At 48.6% G+C, this 14,947-nt stretch overlaps 1 protein-coding gene across 1 annotated transcript in view; it reads left to right on the plus strand.

Annotated features, from left to right (window-relative positions):
• The window catches only part of KIF26B (kinesin family member 26B), a 518,582-nt gene that overhangs the window by 494,594 nt on the left and 9,041 nt on the right, over positions 1–14,947 (plus strand). The window contains exons 13-14 of the mRNA XM_086344948.1: positions 12,514–12,716; positions 13,176–13,326. Of these exons, the coding sequence (XP_086201074.1) occupies positions 12,514–12,716; positions 13,176–13,326 (354 nt within the window). The remainder of the gene's footprint in view (positions 1–12,513; positions 12,717–13,175; positions 13,327–14,947) is intronic.

Raw genomic sequence — 14,947 nt, forward strand, 5'->3', positions numbered from 1 at the left:
TTGCCTGGAAAATCCCATGGACGGAGGAGCCTGGTAGGCTGCAGTCCATGGGGTCGCTAAGAATCGAACACGACTGAGCGATTTCACTTTAACTTTTCACTTTCATGCATTGGAGAAGGAAATGGCAACCCACTCCAGTGTTCTTGCCTGGAGAATCCCAGGGACGGGGGAGCCTGATGGGCTGCTGTCTATGGGGTCGCACAGAGTCGGACACGACTGAAGTGACTTAGCAGCAGCAGCAGCATGCATGCATTGGAGAAGGAAATGGCAACCCACTCCAGTGTTCTTGCCTGGAAAATCCCAGGGACGGGGGAGCCTGGTGGGCTGCTGTCTATGGGGTCGCACAGAGTCAGACACGACTGAAGTGACTTAGCAGCAGCAGCAGCAGCTACCCTTATGACCCAGTGGTTCCCAGAGCCTAGCAGCCGTTCTCTGGGGTGGAATGAAGCCCACTGTCTTATGGAAGGTGCAGTGGGGGCAACCCCACCTCCACCCCACTGCCCCCTCCACACACACTGGTGGAATAGTCAGGCCTGAAATATCCAACATTCACACACACACACACACACACACACACACACACACACAGCACACCACCCCCTCACTATGGAACCAAAATGCATGCTTTTGGAGGAAGTCTTTGCTATGTCCAGGAATCTCCTATCAAAAGACAAATAAGTCCTCTGGAGGAACTGCTGTGTATAAAGCCCACTGATTTGTCTCTTTGGAGTTTGGGGAAACATGTGATAGTAAGTTGTGATGGGCAAGGAGAAGAGGACCTAGGTCAGAGCTGATGGCTCAGGTGGCCATAGGGTAGGCGAGGTGAAAGGTCAGTAAAAAGAGAAAGGGACAAAGAGAGAAGACAGAAGAAACCAAGGACATCTTTAGCTACTTGAGAATTTTGCTGACTCATCTTTGCTCTTAAACGGCCTTCAGAGAACTTGCCGCCACTCATGTTTAGCACAGGACTCATTTGTAAGAAAGCTGTCTCCTGCAGAGCCTCACATGCAGTTCTGCACCTTGGTTGATGTGTGAGTGGCCTGTTGTCCAGCCCTCCTAGCCTGTCCTTAGCTACACTGTGCTCCTTCTGTAGAACCTGGAGCTCTCAGAAACCATTGCTCAATGGAATATTGATGCCACCAGCACATTTGGAATTAAAAGATGAGATGAGACCCAAAAGAAAGGTTTCCTTTTTCCTGCAGCTGCTCCAGCCAGCAACTGCTTCTCAAGTTTTTTTCTCTCAACCCCAGGGTTGCTTTTTCCTATTCTCACACTACAGACAGGCACAAACTCTGGAATATTCTAATTCAGATGTAAGGACTGTGGTCAGTGCACACGATAAACCATTTGTCTGCCTCAAAAAAAAAAAAAAAACTTCAGGGGACAACAGAGTCATGCTGTAATTCTAGATGTTATGAGGTATTAATAGATTGCCCCATCCACCCATCCCATCACAGATTATGAAATACCATGAGGATGTTAGCCTCCCTGCATGTTTGGGAGTCATCGTGGCTGTCAGAATCTCGACGTTTTTATTTCCCAGGTGTTGTGTGCATCAGGCCTTGATTCACTTTGATGGTGCCCCACATCAGGCCCTGGGCCCTGAATCTCACCACCAGACCTGGGAGCAGAATCCCATATAATACAAGTGGAGAACAGAAATCTATTCAGCATGACATGACAACTGCTGAGTCCTATTTTCAGAGTCAAGGGCATTAAAATGTACTGATAGTGGTTACTAAAAATAACAAGAAAGTTTAAGCCAGAGCCTTTGGCAAAAAAAAAAAAAAAAAAAAAAAGGTCTGGCCTTCCCAATACTTGTTCGATAAACCTTATTCATTACAATCTACCCAATCTTTGTCTTCAAAATCCAGATTATTGTGAGACATTTGTTATGTGCTCATGTACATTTGAGTGTTACAGAGTGCTTTCACATACTCTAATTTAGCATCTTGAATCTACCTATCCAGTTTATTCTTTCAATAGCTTGACTCCTTTTTTTTTTTATTTGAATTGTTTGGTTTGGCTGTTGCACTGGAGTAGAGGGGAAGAAAAACTAAGGCAACTACTTGGAAAATGGACCACAGACCCTGCACATGTCCTTGCTTGGTGCTGCCTCTGTTTGGAAATGTGTTCTCTGAAGGTCCCTCGTTAGGTTTGGCTGTTGGTGTACAATCAAAGCACCGGGCTTGGTGCCAGAGATGGGATTTCATAGGGAGTGCTGAGGGCATCGAACCTTTGTGAGCAGCTGCTGTAGATCCTGGGCTCCCTAATGGATATGGCAGTGGAGATACGCTCCTTGCATGCGAGGTGACCTTGTCTCACTTATTTATGATTATTATTAAGAGAAATGCTGACTGTCAGACATGATCAGCATAAATCAAAGGCAACTTCTTTAAGAGAAGCCATAAAGCTCCTCAAAGGAAACTCCTAGCTCGATGGCTGGATTTTACAGTTACTGGAGATGTTGGGAACTGCAGGGGAGGCAAGCAGTCATCTGTTAGTGGAGGTTGCTTTCGAATTTGGAAAACTTAAATTCTTTTGTTATCTCCTTAGTGAAAACGAACTAGAAATATATTACTAGGAAGAGAACCTTGAGCTCTGTGAGTGCTTTATAGTACACGTAGAGAAACCAAACATCCTGATGGTTCACCTTTCCAGTCCCATTCCTGGAGATCCGTGCTGGTGGAGAGTGAGCAGATTGGGCTTTTCCTATGGGCGTGGTGCAGTGGGAAGACTGAGCTAGAAAGGCAGGAGACTTGGGGTCTTGGGTTGTGTGACATTTAGGGAGTAGCTATACTCTCTGGGCTTCAGTTTTCTCACATAGAAGTAAAAAGAAGGGGTTGGTAGAGGTGGTTCCTACACTGTATAAGATGATGCGAATAACATAAAGAATATTGGTGTTAATATGCCTTCCTTTCCATAAGATGATGCATAGTCAATGGGATTTATTTTTAAGTTGTTAAACATCGATCAGACCTCTTCTGTGCTGTTAGAGCTTGGTGATATGAAAGTCGCAAGTGTGTCTGGGAAGGGCCAGGCAGCATAGAAAACCAAGCCACTGTGAAAAGTATGTAATCTCATTGGAGAGCAAGGACAAAGAACATGAAACAGAGAACAGTGAACCAGGAACCAAGATGCATTGCCAAGTGCTGAGTGAGGAAGTGAGGGCTAAGTGGAGGAAATATTTAGACAAAGATGGCCCAGAGCAGTTGAAGAAGGCTATAGGGAAACACTGGAATTGAGCCAGGCCTTGAAGGATGCTGGGACAAAGGGCATTGTCGGCTGAGGCAGCTTGGGGCATTAAGAGCGTGGTTTATGGACAACAGAGTGGGATTAACTCAATAACGGTAATATTCTTAATGGATGTGATGATAAACAGAAAACGTAAGCCCAGATCAAGTTATTCCTTGAGCATCTGGCAACTATGAAAGGAATTATTGCAGTTGGCAATGGGGAGTCATTTATAGGTTCTTGGTTGAGAGTGTCATAAGATGACAGAAGCTGTGGGTTGCTTTCTGTTGATGGATTTTCATCTGCCCCTCCACCGTTCCTTGCCAGCCCCGCTATGATAGGTGCACGGACATGTAGGTGTAACTGTTAGGCATGAAGTAAAGTTATGACAGCCAGTCCAGGTAGGGAGCAGATGTTCAACCTGTCCATAGGTTAGCAACTGAAAATCAGTTGCTAAAAGTATATGAATCAGTGATGGGCAGTGTGTTGTGTGGCTGCATCAGCTGGGCCCCACCTGAGGCCCCAGCTTTCCACTGATAGCTCATTTATATCACCCATCGCGTGGGCCCTCCCTGACTCTCTCTCTCTTCTTCCTCATGTTCCTGACACTTGACCCCACACCTGGTGTGTTACCCCCTTGGCTTCTTTCTTTCTCCCCACTTGTCTCTCAGGCTGGCCAGGGAAATATGAAAATTAGATTAGGTTTGAGTGAAGTTCATTTCCATTGCAGCAAGCCCCGGTGTGGTGTGACCCTGCATCCAGAAAGCCCAGGAGAGAAGCCAGCCGGGGAGCATGTCGGTTCCGAAATGCACCCAGGGCTCAACCTGCCTGGCAGGAGCTTCTCTGAGGCCTGTTCGGCACTTGACTCAGCCTGTCGAGTCCCCGGCGCTGGGCTGGTGCAGGTTACCATGAATCAGGTGGACACTGTTGATTGATTCATTGGTTGGTTGGCTGGCTGGTAGTGTGGTCCTACAAGTTAGCTGAGTTCTTTTCTATGTACTTCTGATCGCTTGCCCTGCTGGTGACCCGTGTTTTACACACTGAACCTAACTTTTTATTATCTTTCCCACTGTAAGCACCAGACACTGTGCCTTCCCTTCTCTGGGAGCTGAGTAAACATTACTGACTGATGGGTTCAGTTTACAGATCTTCTGCCCCGGAATCTGTGACTGGTCACTCCTCCAAGGGCCTAGAGCACCATGCTTCACTCTGTCCCCTCCCCGTGGTCCATTCGGTTCTCAGGTGCAATCTTATTTTGTTTTAATGAATTTCAGGAAACACAGTGGTCTCTGGCTTAATGAAAACAGGGCTAAGGCGAGTGGCTTGCTGGCTGATTTTAAATTACTAGAGTGTTTCTAAGAGACTTCATCTAGAAACAGATGAGAAAGTGTTCCAAATAAGACAGGCTTTTTGACAATAAGTTGGGAAAAAATAGAAAAGTCTGGCTCCCTGAGACACTGAGGAAGCTCCTTAGAGTGCAGTGTGGGTGGAGGTGGGTGCGGGGCTGAGAGGCACTGAGTGAGCATGTGAGGGGCCTGGGCTCTGCCCAGAGGACAGGTCCATGGCCGGCCATCTCCCCATCTCCTCTGCAGCCTGGGACAAGCTCACTCATCAGTTCGAGCCCGACAGCTGCCCATGCGGCCACATCTGCATCCATCTGGGAGGCCTGGGGCTGGCTGGCTCTCGTTGGTCAGTAAATCCACTCACTGATCTTTCCCCTCCCCCTCCTCATCGCTCATGCCTGGGTGGCCTTTGAGCATTGGTGCTTTCTGCTTTCTGACTCACTGTCTTCCTAGTGATGCTTCCCTGGGTCAGAATGAAGATGGAGGGTGATGGCCGGAAAGCTGATATGGCGGGCTCCCCGCGGGCGGCCGGGGTGGGCATGTGTATGTCCCTCAAGGTGTGCTGTGGGCCTCTGTGCTCGGAATGCCTGTGTTTTCTGACACTTGACCTAAGAAGCAGCATCTTCAGATTCAGTGTGGACACTGTTATCTGCACTCGGTGATGGTAAAGATGGAAGGCCTGACATCAGACTCCTTGCTGGAGTCATCAGCGCTGTGGAGAATAGGGTGGGATGGGCCATGACAGGTTGGGGGCCCCTCCAAACATATGCAACTGGCAGCCAAGCCTGGAGTGGCTGGGAGAGCAAGGGATTCAGGTCAAATTGGGGCCATTTCATGCAGCAAAACTGTTGGCACTTATCAACTTTAGGTTTTTTGTTTAACACTTGACATCTCCATGTCCATACAGAGTGCTGGGCTGATGAGTAGGGAGTGATAGAGAAGAAGGAATCCTTCTGATGACCCACTGGCATCAGGGGGGAGGCTGGTTCAGGACGAGTGGTCTCCAACCAGACAGCTGCATCTGGCAGGTCCCACACCACTGCCCGACCAAGGCGCTTCCCCACCCTTCCAGGAGCCTGGAATAGAGCGGTCCCTGGCAGGGCCTGGGCTCAGAGGAGAGCAGGAAGCATCTTCTTGAGAGCATGCTGGAAATCCAAGAGCTCATATTTCTATGGGAGCCAGACCAAAGTCCTGTGGTCAGTTCTCTCCGAGTGATGATATGGCATTTTGGCACCGTTGTTTCCTATGCCGTTTCCAGCAGAGCGAGGGCACCATCTCTCCCTCTGAAATTCCCTCATAGCATTAAACTCCATTTCCTCTGGTCTGACCACATTCCCCTGGCCCCTGCCCTCAATTTTCCCCATCACACCCAAGTAAGACTCCCAGTGTACTTCTGGAGGAGACGTGAGGGGCAGGGAGGCCCCTCAATAGTGGGTGCAAGTTCTGGATGATATCAGTTCATTCGTGGACCTGATTTACCAGTGACCAAGTTCAGAACGAACCTCCGTCCATAGTTCTTCAGGCGGTCTGTCTATCAGATGTAACCCCTTGAATCTATTTCTCACTTCCACTGTATAATCATAAGGGATTTGATTTAGGTCATACCTGAATGGTCTAGTGGTTTTCCCTACTTTCTTCAATTTAAGTCTGAATTTGGCAATAAGGAGTTCATGACCTGAGCCACAGTCAGCTCCTGGTCTTGTTTTTGCTGACTGTATACAGCTTCTCCATCTTCAGCTGCAAAGAATATAATCAATCTGATTTCAGTGTTGACCATCTGGTGATGTCCATGTGTAGAATTTTCTCTTGTGTTGCTGGAAGAGGGTGTTTGCTATGACCAGTGCGTTCTCTTGGCAAAACTCTATTAGCCTTTGCCCTGCTTCATTCTGTACTCCAAGGCCAAATTTGCCTTGATTTAGTTTTCTGGGTGTGACTCAGAAAACTAAGATCATGGCATCTGGTCCCATCACTTTATGGAAAATAGATGGGAAAATAGTGGAAACAGTGACAGACTTTATTTTGGGGGGGCTCCAAAATCACTGCAGATGGTGACTGCAGCCATGAAATTAAAAGACGCTTGCTCCTTGAAAGAAAAGTTATGACCAACCTAGACAACATATTAAAGAACAGAGACATTACTTTGTCAATAAAGGTCCATCTAGTCAAAGCTATGGTTTTTCCGGTAGTCATGTATGGATGTGAGAGTTGGACTATAAAGAAAGTTGAGCACCAAAGAATTGATGCTTTTGAACTGTGGTGTTGCAGAAGACTTTTGAGAGTCCCTTGGACAGCAAGGAGATCCAAGGAGTCAATTGTAAAGGAAATCAGTTCTGAATATTCATTGACTGATGCTGTAGCTGAAACTCCAATACTTTGGCCACCTGATGCTGGGAAAGATTGAAGGCAAGAGGAGAAGGGGATAACAGAGGATGAGATGGTTGGATGGCATCACCGACTTGGTGGGCATGAGTTTGAGTAAACTCCAGGAGTTGGTGATGGACAGGGAGGCCTGGCATGCTGCCGTCCATGGGGTCGCAAAGAGTCAGACACAACTGAGCAACTAAACTGAACTGAAATTCAGAACTCTGAGAAAATCCAAGATAGCCAGTCACTACACACAGGAGAAGCCCTTAGACTGCAATTCACTTGACATTGGACACTCACTTCTCACCCTGGCAGGGCTTGATTGACATGGTGAGGAAGTTGAGAAGATTGCAAAAAAGCATAGAAAAAAGATAACAGAAATTAGCCTTCAGAATATCTCTATCAGGATATTGTAGCCCTGTAAAATGTCATTCTCCTTTCAGGCTTCTTTACTTTTCTCTCACCAATCAGGGTGATCTCTGCTCTCATCTCATAGGGTGCCCTGGAGAGATGAGGAGGCTAATAGAGAGTGACCCTAATTCCTGATATTTTCCCATCTGTGGTAACGAGACTCCTCAGTGTTCCCCAATGGGCCCTGCCTCCTGGCATCGCCCTTGATTCATCCCCTCCCATACTCTACTATGGTTGGTCTTTGCGTCCAGTTGAATAAGGTAGATGAAAGTGATGGTTATGTCACTTTCAAGATTAGGTTGTGAAAGACACTGGAGCTGCTCTTTCTTGCTCTGGGTAGATTAGCTGCCATGCCATAAATAGCCCTGTGCAGAGGCCCACCAGGCAGTGCACTGAAACTCCTGCCAACAGCCACAACAGTGAGCTTAGAAGTGGATGCTCCAGCCACAGTCAAGCCTTCAGAGGATGGCAGCCCCATTTCGTGAGCTGAAAACTTGACTGCAGATCACAAGAGACCCTCAGCCAAAACTACCTGCTCCATCAGCCTCTCCCAGATCCCTGCCTCATAGGAATGTGTGGGAGAACCAACATTTGTTATTTTTAGCTGCTGGGTTTAGGGTAATTGGTCACACAATGATAGATAAGTGATACACCACCCATCCCATGAGCCTCCTCAGTTCTTCCCCTTTTTCTCACATAAACAGATGCTTAGAGTCATCCCAGAAATGTCTGGACCCATGCACCCAGTGAGATGGGTGCACTGAGATGCCCATATAGCTTCCCAGATGGTGCTAGTGGTAAAAAATCCACCTGCAGTACAGGAGCCACAGGAGACATGGGTTCAAACCCTGGGTCAGGAAGATCCCCCTGGAGGAGAGCATGGCAAGCTACTCCAGTGTTCTTATCTGGAGAATCCCTATGGACAGAGGAGCTTGGCAGACTACAGTCCATAGGGTCGCAAAGAGTTGGGCATGACTGAAGCGACTTAGCACTTGCAGCATGCACAATGCCCATACATATACCTCCCTAGGGGCTGAGTATATATTATCCAACTGAGAAAATAGGGCTTACCAGGAGTCCCATCACAAGTGTTTGCAGCCTGAGGAACGAGGGCCAAGTCTCCACCTGAAGGATGCTCAGACTCTCCTTGTCTCTGAGAGCTGAACATCTTCCCACTGATGCTCGGTGTTCTTTGGCCTCCACACATGTTCTGCAGCAGCCAAGTCTCACTGGAGCTGAGCTCCAAAGGCAGAACTGCGTGCTCAGAGTCAGCTGGCATGATCAGACCAATTAAATAAAAAACCCAAACTACTGGATGATTCGTTTCCATTGTAAGGGAGACAGATATTTACTTCAGTGGTTGACATCTTCAGTGATTGACATCTTCAGTGGTTGACACTTCCTAGTTTCATAAGTTAGTGTGTGTGTGTATGCATGTGTGTTTGCACACGCATACATACACAAGATAAAGATCTGGCCCCCCAAAATGAGATTTGACACGAAACCAAGGGAGCCTAGAGACAGAGTACGCTCTGTAGGGAAAGTTGACTTTGTGTTTCGAGTCCCTTGTTGTCTCCTGAAGGAAAGACCACTCACCCGCACTCTGAACAGGCACACACTGCCCTGAATGCTGTGCCAGCACCGCTGCCACCACCTGGAGCTGCAGGTAGTGGCTTTTCACACTCCTAGCTCCCTAGGTTGGGGAGAAGGTTGTCCTGTGCCTTGGCCCCCTGGTTCTGTTTCAAAGAGTTCTGGCTCTTTTTCTCTCTGAGCTTATGGTATTTTAAGCTTTTCTTAGCAGTCATTGCATCTCTTGAAGTTGGACAAAAGTACAGTGTCTTTCTCTTTGGAAGGGTCATCACGTCACACAGGCCACACTGGCCCAGCATGCAACAAGCAGAACTAACTGGAATCGGGGAGGAAGATGGAGGGAGAGTGGGGGAGAGAGGGCACTGACTCCTCCAGAGTTCCCCAAACACCGCAGGGGTGGTGCTGTAAGGACCAGCACTTCCCCCAACAGCAGCCCACTGACCAATATAGCCCATCTCCCGGAGCCTCCAGAAGAGTCTCAGTGCTTTGTATCCTTCGTATTCTCAGGGCTGCCATATAATGGTGTGTACGTTCTCTTGCCCTCCTTCACTCTCACTCAAATCTGACTTTAATGAAGTCCATTCTGGTAGCTCAGGCGGTAAAGAATCTGCCTATAATGCAGGAGACCTGGGTTCAATCCCTGGGTTGGGAAGATCTGCTGGAGAAGGAACTGGCAACCCAATCCAATATTCTTGCCTGAAGAATTCCATGAACAGAGGAGCCAGTGGGCTACACAGTTCATGGGGGTTGCAAAGAGTCGGTCACTACAAATGACTGGGCACAGACACACATTCTATCTCAAAGCACAATCAGTTCAGACTCTATTTGCAGCTAGCCAAGGCTTCCCACAGATGCCATTGTCTTCCCTCAGATGCAGGAGGGACCACATATCTATTCTGAGTTAAATTAGATCAGGCTCCCTTCAGCTTCAAGGTAAACCTGTTGGGATGGTGTCATGTTTCCCAACCATCCTCCTTCCAGGAGAAAGCAAGCTTCCTAATGTCTGGTCCTGGCGAAAGAAGGTGCCAGGTGGGTGTGTGTGCCTCAGGAGATGCAGCTGTTTGAGGCAGCACCAGGCTTCCCTACCAGGAGGCCAGGCCTGCAGCCTCCTACCAGGAGAGGGGCCAGAGCCAGGGGGACAAACCTGGTAGTCACCCAAAGCAGGAGGCTAGATCCACTTCAGATGTGGGTGAAAAGATTAGACCCCATCCTCAGAAGCCAGGCCATGGTTTCACTCACTCATGTCACCAGTCACCAAAAAAAGTGGTGCTTGGTGCATTGGGGCCCCCCGTCCTGACAGCCCTTTGGTGAGTGCTTCTTATAATCCTCTAGAGACCTGCCTCTTAGGGCTCAAATCTGCATGGTATGTGTTGGGCTGCACCCCACAGGCCTGCAAACCTTGTAGTTGGGCCAGACTGAAGAAAGAGCTGGGAGACAGCAACAGAGACATCAATGGTTTAGGGACAGGGGATATCACACAAGGGGTCCTGGAGTGACACCCCACCTTGTGGAGCAGGCAGGACACGGCAGCAGTTTTCGCTACTTGAGGGAGAAGGAGGCTACCATTTACAGGCCCAATTGATGTCAGGTAGTCTCATTGGTTACCAGGGATTGATTAAGCCCTAGAATTAAGAGGATTGGATAGGCATGTGAATGCAGCCGGGACTGGTTAAGCAGGGGAATGCATAGAAAGCAAGAGAACAGCCATCTTAAATGGCATAACAGTACACTTCACCCCTACATATTCTGCTCGACCCTTACCGTGTTGGCCCACCCCTCTTCCCAGATATCTCTGGGGTCCCAGATATCGAGGGGCACTGCAACCAAATACCACAAACGCAATACAGACACCAGCAGCAAAGAGTATCAAGAATCCAAGAGGTGGGCAAACTTTGGAGGCAGATGCTTACAGGGTCAATTTTTCAAGAAAGTCCCAAGGACGACAGAGGCATCTCGCTGCAGACCCAGCAATCAGACTCATTTCCCAGGGAGGCTACCGTTGGCTTCCCAGTTTGCAAACAGATTCCCTCCACTCAGACTAGGGGTAAAATATAAGATGTTTAACAGACACGATGCAGGTAAGATCCTGACCATGAAGCAGGATACAGGCAGTGACAGCCTCCTGAGAGATCACCACCCCCACCTGTCTTCATCCTGGTCTGCAGTACCACTCGCCTGTCCATCCTCAGTCGCCGCAGCCTACTATGTGCCATGTTCTGTAGTGTTTAATCATAACCCATTCTTTGGGAAGATCATTTATCATCTGATATTTTTTATTTTGGTGGAGAATGTGGGCAATGGATTTTTTTTTTAAACACGGTAATGCTAAGACTTTGGACAAGTTATGGAAGTCTTTTGTACCTTTCTGCTTCTGTGAGAATTACATACTAGGCTTGTCTGTGACAGAAAACCCAATAACAATATAAGATTAATTTCTCATGTAAAAGTCTGTGTAGGGGGTTTTCAGGGCAATGAAAATACTCTATGTGATACTATCATGGCAGATACATATTGTTACACATTTATCCAAACCATAGGCCGTAAACACCAAGAGTGAACCCTGATGTGAACTATGGACTCTGGGTGTCCATATGCATAATGACGTGTCAGCGCAGGTTCATAGGTGGTAACACATGTACCTCTGTGATGGGGATGTTGATGGTGGGGGAGGCTGTGGGTCTGTGGGGCCTGATGGTATATGGGAACTCGCTGTACCTTCCTCTTAATTTAGCAGCCAACCTAAACCTTCTCTAGAAAAAGTAAATCTTTTTTAAAAAGAAAAAAACTGCATAGGCAATCATGTGAAGGTCTCCTGGGTACCAGGAATCCTGGCTACTTGTCTCGTTTATCTGTTATTTACAATCTTCACATCATGGACCGGGCAGCAGCCCGTATTCCATCCGAGACAAAGGAGAGAGGACAAGGAGGGCAGACCTCACCTTTTCAGGACACTTTCTATTACAGCTGTTGCAAAGGGCACTTCTACTGCACTGGTGGAGCTTAAGTCACATGTACTACATAGGGTACACCTGGTACCCTGTGCATCCAGCACCCACTTGGATCTCTTGCTGAGGTTGAAGAAGACGGTAGGTATTGGGGGACAGCTAGCAGTCTCCATCACAGTATGTAGAGCATGTCCAGCAGGGCCTGGCATAAGCAGTGCTGATTCCAGTGTTATTGTTAGAAGCAAATAAACTCCTCCTACTACAGTATCAAATCCTAGCATCTATTTTCCCCTAACACTGAACATCTCTAATTTCATGCTAACACGGGTCCATGCTGAGGGTATAGCCAGAGTGGCTCTCAGTTCTAGTGTCCTCCAGCCTGTGTGTTTTAAGGGGGAGACCACTGGTAGGGGGTGGGAGTTGAACTTGTGGAAATGAAGGCAAGTGCCAGTGAAAGGGAGTGGATGCTGAGGTGGTGGGAGGTTGGAGCCTTTCAAACACAGCTCTGCCGCAGGTCTGGGTAGGGATGGGGGGGCAGGGCGCTGTCATGCCCCCACCCCTTGCATTTAAAAATATGTTCAAAAGAAATTCAAAACTATTAACTGTGGACTTAATTCCCTACCTAGGTTCCCAGAGACGGAGGCTCATCCCGGCGCTGTCCCTTGACACCCCCTCCCCCGTGAGAAAACCTACCAATAGCGCGGGCGTTCGCTGGGTGGATGGCCCCTTGCGCAGCACCCAGAGGGGCCTCGGGGAACCTTTTGAGATTAAAGTCTATGAAATCGACGACGTGGAGCGGCTGCAGCAGCGACGAGGGGGCAGCAGCAAGGTGAGCCTCCTCCACCCCGCGTCCCTGCAGGTCCCCTTGTCGGCCCCCCGGGGGCAGTGCTTGAGAAGGGGCGCAGGCCCCGGAGATCCCCAGTGGCTTCCGCGCGGGTGGGAGGCGAGGGCTCCGGCCGGCACCCAGGCCTGTGCACCCAGCTCCTTGGGAGAGCCGCTTATTTCTCCACCTGGAGACGTGGAAGGTTCAAAGACTGGGAGAGCTGGTGGGCTCCCCGGGCTTTTCTGGCTCCAGCTTGGGACACCAACCGCCTTCTAAATTTGGGATAAGCCTGTGATAGTCCTGTCCTGTGCGTGGGCATCAGAGCTGAGCCCCCTGCGCCCTGCTTGCACAGATGTATAAGCAGAAGTATTCCTTTCCAGAAGAGGTTGCGTGGGCTGGATTGGAGCTGAAGGTCCCCGTTTCCTCCCCTCTTCACCTCCCGTCTCTTTCTCATCTGCATCCTAGGAGGTCATGTGTTTTAACGCAAAACTGAAAATTCTGGAGCATCGCCAGCAGAGAATTGCGGAGGTCAGAGCCAAGTACGAATGGCTGATGAAGGAGCTGGAGACGACCAAACAGTATCTGATGCTGGACCCTAACAAGTGGCTCAGTGAATGTAAGGCCCATCACTGCGATTCCCAGGTTCACCCACTAAACAGACCAGGCCGAGGGACTCAGATGCTGTCTGAACCCCACCTGTGCCCATCGGCTAGAGGCAGCTTCCCTGAGCTCGATCCCACTCTCCTGGGAGCAGATGGGGAGGAGGGGGCAGCAGGTGGTGACCATGGCTCTTGCCGGATTATTTCTTGTGTGTCTCAGTCCAGAGCATCTGAAAATGAGATATTTTTTTCTCCCCCTGCATGTGGTGGACAATCACCCAGACATGAAGGCTATATTACAAATCTGCTCCCAGGCCACAAAATCACATTGCATATCTAGCCTGAAATAGACAAGAATTTATAGAGCTCTTAATAGGGTAGAATGTGCAATCCTAGAAAAGCCTCACAAAGAACCCAGAAAGCAAAAAAAAAAAAAAAAACAACCACATTTTTGAGTGAAAAGAATAACATTCGCAGTGTTATTTCCATTTAATAGAAAGCCCAGGATGACAGCGACCATCTAGTAACAATTCAGAACAATTTTGCTCTCTTTGAAAGATGGATTCAATTGTCTCTTATTTATTTGTTCCTAACCATTCCATTTACCACAAAATAAAGCTCAGATCTGGTCCCAACTGTTTCAATGATATGGGGCCCAATGCTGGACAACTTAGCCTCTGGAATAAAATGCGTTACTTCCACTAGAATTCCTTTCCCTCCTTTCCTGTCCTGCACTCACCAGCTTTTCCTTGTGCCTCCCTCTCTTCACAACTGACCCCTGAAGGTCACAGCACCTCTTCCCGGCTTTCCCAGGTCAGTGCAGGGAGCATGACAGGCAGAGTCTGGAGCTGAGGTTTAAGAAAAATACTGGGTGAAATGATCCTGAGCAAAGAGGAAAGGACGGAATTTTCCAGCCTCCGAGCTGTGCCCTGCCCTTTTCACAGCATGTCTTCAGGTGGCTTCCTTTCCACAAAGATGCAGTAATAACATCACCCTTGAGTGCCTCATTGGTTCATGTGAGGATCAAACAGACCAGTAGGAGGACAGGACACTGGGGCCAGTTATCACGGTGCATCTTACCATGTTGAGTTATACCGTGTGTGGTGTCAGCTGCAGTCATGCAGAGCCGCTCTGGGTGTGGCTGTGAGACCTCAGGTAAGACGCTTCACCTCTCTGGGCCTTGATTTCCCTAACCATCAGATGGGAAAGTTTGCCCATCTCATAGAGCTTTGGGAGAGTGAATGAGCTACTGTTGGTCGAGTGCTCTTTACACTGCCTGCCAGTGATGAAAGCTCAGTATTTAGTAGTAATTAGTGTTTGTATTATCAGAGTTAATGAAAATAGCCGTTCTCAAAGGGCTGAGGAATTTTATTTCCTCAGTGCCTGGTTGCCTGATGCACCAACAGGGGCCCCTTGTTAGAAATCCTGACAGAGACACAAATTCCTGCTCTCCAGGGTATTTCCCTCTAAGCTGTGATGGGGCAGACAAGACACGAACAAGGGCATTAGCTGAAGTCTGGCCATGGCATAAACATGGAGCCTAATGCTGGTCTCTCCCACCTGTACACACCCTTTTCCTTCTTCCATGAATCCTCTGGCACTTCAGAATCCCAGGGGCACCCATTCAGCAGCTCCTCT

This window comes from Bos grunniens, chromosome 16, assembly GCF_055505025.1.
Source record: "Bos grunniens cultivar Pamir isolate PY7600 chromosome 16, Bosgru_T2T1.0, whole genome shotgun sequence".
Classification (NCBI taxonomy): Eukaryota; Metazoa; Chordata; class Mammalia; order Artiodactyla; family Bovidae; genus Bos; species Bos grunniens.